The sequence below is a fragment of the Cavia porcellus genome, unplaced genomic scaffold, assembly GCF_034190915.1.
Source record: "Cavia porcellus strain 051 isolate PalLab524CR breed Dunkin Hartley unplaced genomic scaffold, mCavPor4.1 scaffold_5, whole genome shotgun sequence".
Lineage (NCBI taxonomy): Eukaryota > Metazoa > Chordata > Mammalia > Rodentia > Caviidae > Cavia > Cavia porcellus.
Window position 1 is genome coordinate 99,013,650 of NW_026947488.1, and position 8,040 is coordinate 99,021,689.

The window sequence follows — 8,040 nt, forward strand, 5'->3', positions numbered from 1 at the left end:
CTTAGAACCTAATAGTTGTTCACAGAAATATCTGCAATTTTGCAGAAATCGCAAATATCCTCCACAGTAGAATTTTTTGGCAGGAGGTTTGTAGGTAGCCAACCCGAGTGCATTACTTAGTTCTTCTTGTTGCACGTTGGCCGCCCCGCTGTAATGCACTGCTAGCAGCTGCACTAGAATCCCTGAGTGGTAACAGGTTGCTGCACCCCATGCCTAACTCAGGTGTTCTTGGTTTTGTTCTTTTTAAAGCCCTACAATCCTTAAGATGCTGCCAAAACACCTACAATTTCTAAAGCTTTATTAGTGTAGTAGTTTACTATATCGAATTGCATAACTGCAGGAGACATATATTTAGAGTTTAAGCTGTAAAAATAGACATTTAGAGGTATTTGTCTGACCATTTTTGAAATTTGTGGTTTTTCATAATTCACAGGAGCTCTATGAACATAATCCCTGTGTATTTTGAGGATCCACTGTAGTGATTTTCTTTGTCTCTCTTTGCCAGTGTTGGCTCAAACTCTACAGAATTGTAGATTTTGTACAAACAGAATATCTACCCCTGCTTTTCTTTGGGTTCCTATCACATGGAGAATTGTTTTCCATCCTTTGACTTTCAGTCTATGAATTTGTTCTTGAGTTAAGTGTGTGTTTCTTGTATGCAGCATATTGCTGGATCTTGGTTCTTGATCCGTCTTGCCAGTTATTTCTTTATATTGATAAAATGAGACCATTTACATTGATGGTTATAACTGATGTATATTGTTTTATTTTCATCCTATTAGTTTCCTGTTGTGGGCTTTCTTTCTCCTCTGTTTAATTGCTTACCTTGCCTAGTGGGTTCGTTTTGTTGGGGTTCATGGAGTTGTAGTCTTTGTTATCTCTGCCTGCAATATCAGTATATTTCAGAACATTGCTCCCTGGATTTGCCTTTCCTGAACTGGAAATCTGAAGTTGCATCTTGCTTTTTTGTCTTCTCCTTTTCTATTTTTTGAAAAAAAACTTCGCGCTGATGTTTGTAAATTGCTTATGGTTGGCAGTTTTATTGCTGGTAACAAGGACATTATAAAATGACTACTTCTCAGAGATATCTGCCAGGTGTAGCTGGCTTTTGGGTTTTGAGTCTGTTACAAGATCCTGTCTTCAATTTATTGGGAGTAAGAAGTTCCTATCTATGTGGCCGAGTCTCTGGTTCTTTGGCACTGGCTATAGCATTATTTAAAAATCTTCAGAGGCCTAAGGGAAACTATAGAGGAAGAGAAGAGATTAGAAGCCAGGTTGGAGGACAAAGGAATATTGTACAGACTTTGGGAAACTGGTGAGGACGACAGGAGAGCAAGAAAGAAACAGAAACAAAAACAAAACAATTTAGCAACATCAAAAATCAAGAAAAAGATATTAAAAACAAAAAATGTACACTTCCGGCCATATCCGTGCTATCACTGGAGACTTCTTGTGGGCTTCACTTCTCACTTGCTGGGTTCCAGAGATCCACTCCCCACCTTCCCTTCATTGCTGATTTCCAGCATCTGGATTCTAAATCTCAGAGAAGCTGATTTTCTGTTGCTCAGTGCTTTGCCATCTTCCTGACATCAGTATGTCTTAGCTCTGTTTTTATAAAGCTTCCTAACTTGCAGTGATCCATGCATGGAAACATGGAGTTCAATCACAGTGACGGCTCGTGTTTAGCTCCCGGGGCCCCAAATGGCGGTGTCGGTTCAGGTCTATCCGTGTCTGAGAGGCTGCTGTGAAGATCTGCTGTAGTTGTGAAAGAGTCCCATTTCTCACGTACATCTGTTCGATTTTTCTTGGTGCATTTTAAAATCTCTCCTGTTCGGCACAGGCACACTTAGAAGTGTCTCTTTGTGCCCTGTGCCCTGATGTTATGTCACCCGAGACTGAAGAGCCATCTCAGCCTTCTGAGACCTATGTGTATGGTGCATGTGTTTTTACTCTGATTTACTTTCTGTTTGTTTTATTGTGTATTGTGTATTTGAAGTGCTTTTTTACAGGCAGCCTGAAGTAGGCCCTTTCCTTTGCACCCACTGTGCCCTTTAATTAGGATATATCGGTGGTCATCTGTGGCTGCTCTCCAGTTACTACAGACCAGGAGCCAAGCTTGTTTGTTGGTCAGAAGCCAGGGCACAGCTGCTGCACTGCATGTGTCTTGCAGATAAGAGTCCAGACGTCAGCAGGGCCGGGCTCCCAAGAGCTTTGAATATCCCGTCCAGTTTCATCCAGGGTGGAGGCAGAATGGAGCTCCCTGCCCGAGGTCCAGTGTCCTCCATGGCCGCCAGTTGGGCGCGGCTCTCGCTTGGAGGCCACTGCATTCCCGGGCTCACTCTGCTCTTGTGAAAAGCTCACACACCGTCTCCTGAGGACAGCTCAGTGGTAATGCAGACCCCTGTGCAAGGCCTGCGGACCTGTGCCAGAGTCAGTGTCAACCTGTGAGGCCAGCCATCCGAGGACGCCTCTTTCATGGTCCAGCCGACTGCAGACTGCATAGGCCATTTTAACCTGGTTGCCAGTGTGGCAGCCTGATGCTGGCTTTTTATTATTTGTTTTCTGTGTGTTCACTTGCTTTTCCTTTCTGGTCTTATTTGTTTTCGATTATTTTAGTCAGTTTTTTTCTTTGTTTTGTGGCAGTATCTTTGTATTATTTCTTAAAGAGATTGTTCTAGACATTACAGTATGACCAGTCCTTTCTAGTCTACATCACACCACTTATATAAAATGTAGAGACTTTCCAATCATATTCCCTTCACTCCAGTCTCAATTTAATTCCAGTGCTGTTGTACTTAATCCGTTCACACACATTCAAGACCTCAGCCTGCTGTGCTCTACTTTTGCTTTAATCTTCCTATAGCGTTCCTTCACATGCCTGACACTTCCTGTGGTTTCCCTTCACAAGCCTGACGCCTTCCCGTGGCCTTCCTTCACATGCCTGACACTTCCTGTAGCCTTCCTTTACAAATCTGATACTGACAGACTCTCATAGTTTTTCTTCATTTGAGAAAAACTGGAATTGTGGCTGGGCATGATGGTGTACGCCTGTAATCCCAGCATGTGGGAGGCTGAGGCAGAAGGATCACGTGGAATTCAAGGCCAGCCTGAATTACATAGTGAGATTCCATTTCAAAAACCAGCAGCAACAACAAAATAAAAACAGCAGCAAACAAAAAAGAGAATTACTTTATTTTGCCTTACTTCTCCAAATATATTTTCACTGGATATGGAGTTAAATGGTGTTTGTTGTGTTTTTCTCCTGGCTTTTGATCTTTATCATTTTTTCTGAGAAATTCTCAGATATTTGAGTTGTTGTTCCCCTGCAGACAGTGTTTCAATTTTCGTTAGTTACTTTCAAGACTTATTTTTTCAGGAGCTTGAATACACAAGGCATAACCTTGAATTTACTCTGTTTGGTGTTTTATTTATTTATTTTTTTAAATCTTTTTCATTTTTATCGGTACCGGGGATCGAACTCATGACTGCCTGCTTACAAGGCAGGCGCTTATGCCGCTGAGCTAAATCCCCAGCCCCATGTTTGGGGGTTTTGACCACTTTCTTTAATCTAAAAAACATCTTTTACAATTCTGGGGAATTTTGGTCACTATTTTCTTCAAATATTTTTTCAGCTATAATCCCTCCTTTTCTTCCTGACATGTGTGTTAGACCTTTTGATATTTTGTCACAGGTTCCTGGGACTCCATTTTTTAAAAATCTTTTTTCTTTTTATTCTTAATTATCCAATTCCTATAGACCTAGATTCATATTTGCTGACCTTTCACTTCTCTATCCTGTTATTGTCATCTAGTTATATTTTTTATTTACGATACTGTGTTTCTATAGTCCTAGGATATCCATTGGTTCATTTTTATAGTTCAGAATTCGTGTCTTTTTATTTATTTCTGGTATGTTTTCCTTTACTTCATGTCGCATAGTAATGATGGCTACTTTGAAGCTTTAGGCTTGGGTTTTACAGGAAGTAGCAGAGATGGGTGGTGAAAGATCTCTTAACACACCTCTGAACTAAGAGGTCAAAGAATAATGTCCTTTTCCTTCACTGTTTCTGTGAAGAAACATGAGCTCTCAGTAGTTAACTGTAAGCATCTAATAGGTGAACAGCAGGGTGAGATTCTGGAGTGGGGCCTGGTAATGACTGAGCATCTGCTGCTTGGTTCTTCCTCGTCAGGTGCTGGGCTCACCCCTGTCCGAAGACACCGAGGCCAACGCGCCCTGGGTGGAGCACCAGCACTGAGCCCACGCACGGTAGGTCTGAAGCCGCCTCCGGGACACACGAGCTGGTTGATGTCTTGCTGAACAAATGTATCAGTGAGAATGCTCTGTGCTGGTTGATGGCATGAACTGCTGACAGAGAAGCATCGTGTGTCGCTCAGAGGACCAAAAGTAGTGTTTGTCTGCTTACGGAACCCCTTTCCCTCTTGGACCAGCCTCCTAACGCTTTGGGATGACAGGTGCTCGCTGTGGGGCCACCTCCCCCAGGAGCAGCTTGTCAGCCTGGGTGGGGGGGTTGCTCAGTGGTCTCTTTCCCAACAGAGGTTGTGAATATAGCTTCTTAGTTCTTAAAAGCAAAAGTGCTGGAAAGATGTCACACACAGGTAACATAAGCACCTAAGAATGCGTCGTGGGGCACAGAGCAAGCCGTACTCTCAGGTTTAGCCTCTCAGTCTCAGTCTTGTGGCTGAGCTTCCAGGTGAGTTTTTCAGTAAAGCGAAATTCACTTTCATCAAACAAACAAAACCACAGCTTTTGGGGCAGTACTTTTTTGTGTGACCTTAAGCAGGTCCTTCAGTGTTTAATGTCTTGTTAGCTCTGTAAAAGAAGAGGGTAATGAAATCTGATGTTCCCATAACACCATTATTGAAGTTAGTCTGTTAACCTCCACAGGCTGCTGTGAAATTAATTCCAGGGCATCAAGGGAGTTTTCTGTGAAGCAGTTAGGTTTTGGTCCCCTTTGCACAGGCCCTTCGGCCACAAGAGAGTGGGCTTGATCCTGTGTTATCTGAACTATCTCATGGCCGCAAGGCTCAGTTCTGCTGTACCTGCATCACTGTTTGTGTGCTAGAAGGGAGGCAGCAGGTTGTGCTGCTCCCTGGACTGATAGTGACCCTAAAGATGGCCTTTACTGTCTTATTTTAGTGCGTAGAACCTCGTTTGCTTAGGCTACCAGTACTATCAGTGTCTGCACGGAGACAGCGTGAGAAAGTAAGTGAGAGAGAAATCAGTTTCCAGGAAGGTTTGTGCAGAAACAACAACACAGCATTTAGCCCCATCTCTTTGTGTGCTTCCAGGCGCTACACCCAAGATGACACCCTTTTGCGATCCGAGTGCCTGATGTGCTCGGAGGAGAGAGGCATGGCTTTGTCTCCTCCTAACTGTCTGCTTCTTCTGAGAAAGGCTCCCAGAGGAAGGAAGACAAGGCCGCAGTGGCTGCACAGGAAGACTGAACGGTGCCGCCTGCCCTTCTCAGTCTGTTGCTACTGTTTCAAGATGTGTCTAATGGAGAATAGTGATATGGGTCTTGTTACATGAATGTGTGTTTGCTGTTAATAGATTGTGTATTTAAAGTTAGCTGAGATTAAAAATGAGTAAAAAAGAAAAATAGAAAAGATCATATTATTGATGCATTGAACTGTGTGTGCTCTTGGTACAAATGCTTGCTGTTAAAAATGAAAAAGCTAGAGTCTGTAAGAGAAAATGTTTACCTTACCCTAACCCTAAAAACACACTTAGAACTCATAACTTGTTTCTGGGCCCTGAGGTGCTGTGTAACTGCTGTTTATGGGAGGTGCGGGTCTGTGGTTGTGGCCCTCAGCGGATCTTCTAGCACCCCACCAGTGGCAGCCTGTAGCAGAACCATGACTTCACTGTCCTCTGAGGAGCGTCTGGACCAGGGTTCCCTCCCTCTAGAGCAGGGGTTGGAGAAGTTAGAGGTGTGCCCGGGAGCTGGTTCGGGCTGCTCGGTAGGGAAGGCCATAGCATACCAAATGTGCTGGGAGGCAGGCTCCTGGAAGCAGGCAGCCACCCCACAGCTGCTGTGGAAGCACCGGTGTAGGAAGCTTCCAGAGGGACCTCTGCTGTCCTGGACTCCACTCTGTCCGTGGTAGTTTGAGTATAACAATAAATCTCAGAAAAGTTCCAGTCTCCTCATTGCCGCAGACATGAAGGTCTGCCCTAAAGCATCTCCCCAAAGTGCAGAGTCATCCGCCCACATTCCTTATACCATCTGCAGCTCCGCAGGGCTGGGTTGGAGCAGTCGGGCCTTGGGTTCCTGGTTTCTGGCTTCGTGGTATGCATTCATCACGTTAGGAATAATTTTGACAGGGACCAGACTTTGCCGGGTTTTTTTATTTAGCCAAATAATATAGTGTGGTGTTCTTTCCAAAAGTCACCCATTAGACGTTATCCCATGAATTTAACTAGAGCTTCTATTATCCTGAAGGGCTTGATACTGAAATTCTAGCATTAGATACTTGGCCCTCAAAAGAACAGGACATTCCAGAGGAGGCAAAATAAAGGGTTGTGATGTACAAGTCATAGAAGGTGATTTGATTCGATTGGTTTGGGTTTCAAAGCTGTGTTTTTAACCTCTGTCAAGGTGTGGCTGGTGTATCACAGTGGGGAGGTTAGTGTGTTGGCCTTAGTAAGTGCCACATTAAAATACCATTTTATTTTCACTTTGGAAAGCGTGGCCGGCATGCTGTATGCTGTGGAAACAGCCCTGGGTAAAACCAGGCAGCACTTCTGCCTTACTTCAGTGGTGTTTTCTGTGAGAATCGGGGTGATAGTAGCACGGTGTGTGAGAGGCTGGGGTCAGTGGCCTTCTAATTCCTGCCGGGCTTTTAGCAAGATACCTTGTGCTCTTTAGGATTAAGGGACTGCGAATCGTCCTGTAAGTCCATGTGGGTCCTTGAGATCGTACCTGGTTGGACCCTAGGCTGAGTGAGTAGGGAAAGACTGTGTACACTGGAGCTGTAAACACGGCCAAAGTAATCGCTGTTCTAAAACGGGTGTTGATGCTTATTTAGGCTCTTTAGAGGGGTGGGATTTACTCACCTACTAACATGGAACCTGCATCTGTTCTAGTGGGCTTGCTGTGTGTCTGAATGTTTGGAAACTAATAAATATCTTAGCTCTATAGGTGAGTTTAATTTAGGTTTATTAAGAGATTATAAGTAGCATATGTACCACTGTACGGTATTAATAAAAACCTTTGAAGTATTTGCTCTTTTCTTTTGAAACTGGGGCCCTCCAGGAAGAGATAAGTGCATTTCCCTGTGCGGTGGTGACAGAAGTGTGATAGCAAAGGGCGGCCCCTAAGGCCACCTGGCACATGCTGAGCTGGCAGACTCAGCAGCCGTCCTCTGGAGAAGCTCTTCCGGTTGGGCGAGCCTGGCTCCCACTGAAGTTGGGGGGAGCACAGGACTCCCTCATTGGCCAGCTTCAGCTGGGCTACGGGAGAAGCCTGGCCTACAGACGAGGCAGGACGAAGACGAAGGCGTCTGACCCCTGCGGGACCCGGGAAGCCGCCAGGTGCTGGACTGATTTGGACTGAAGGGTGCTCAACTGTTCTGTGCTAAGTATGTTAGAAAGGAGCCCTGAACTGTCTTCCACCCGCATAAAAAGTTACTGTCCTACATTTCTTTTTAAAGGGGCATTTTAAACCTCTTCCTGTCCTCAAACATGAAATGCTTTGAAAATTTGATTAACACCCACACGTTTCCCAGGGGGCCTTCCTGAAAGGGCCTCCCCCCGGGTCTGCACGTCACCCTGTGACCTGTGACTGTCATGCTGTGTGATGCTGAGTATATAACATGTGGAGAGATTTTCTTTATAACAAAACCCACCCATGAAAATAGCGTGTTCCAGGGGCCAGGGATTTAGCTCAGTGGCATAAGTGCCTGCCTGGCAAGCTCAGGGTCATGAGTTCGATCCCCGCTACCACAAAAAGAGAAAGAAAATAGCATGTTCTGTTTCAGTTAAAATCATTCCCCCTACTGTATAGCCTTAATTCTTTTCTTT

At 44.7% G+C, this 8,040-nt stretch overlaps 1 protein-coding gene across 3 annotated transcripts in view; it reads left to right on the forward strand.

Annotated features, from left to right (window-relative positions):
- Cdkl2 (cyclin dependent kinase like 2) overlaps positions 1 to 7,239 on the forward strand; it is a 40,777-nt gene extending 33,538 nt beyond the window's left edge. For all 3 annotated transcript variants that reach the window (XM_003469374.5, XM_005003440.4, XM_063249404.1), the window contains exons 13-14: positions 4,190 to 4,266; positions 5,310 to 7,239. In XM_003469374.5, the coding sequence (XP_003469422.1) occupies positions 4,190 to 4,255 (66 nt within the window). In that variant the 3' untranslated portion in view covers positions 4,256 to 4,266; positions 5,310 to 7,239. The remainder of the gene's footprint in view (positions 1 to 4,189; positions 4,267 to 5,309) is intronic.
- The last annotated feature ends 801 nt before the right edge of the window (positions 7,240 to 8,040 follow it).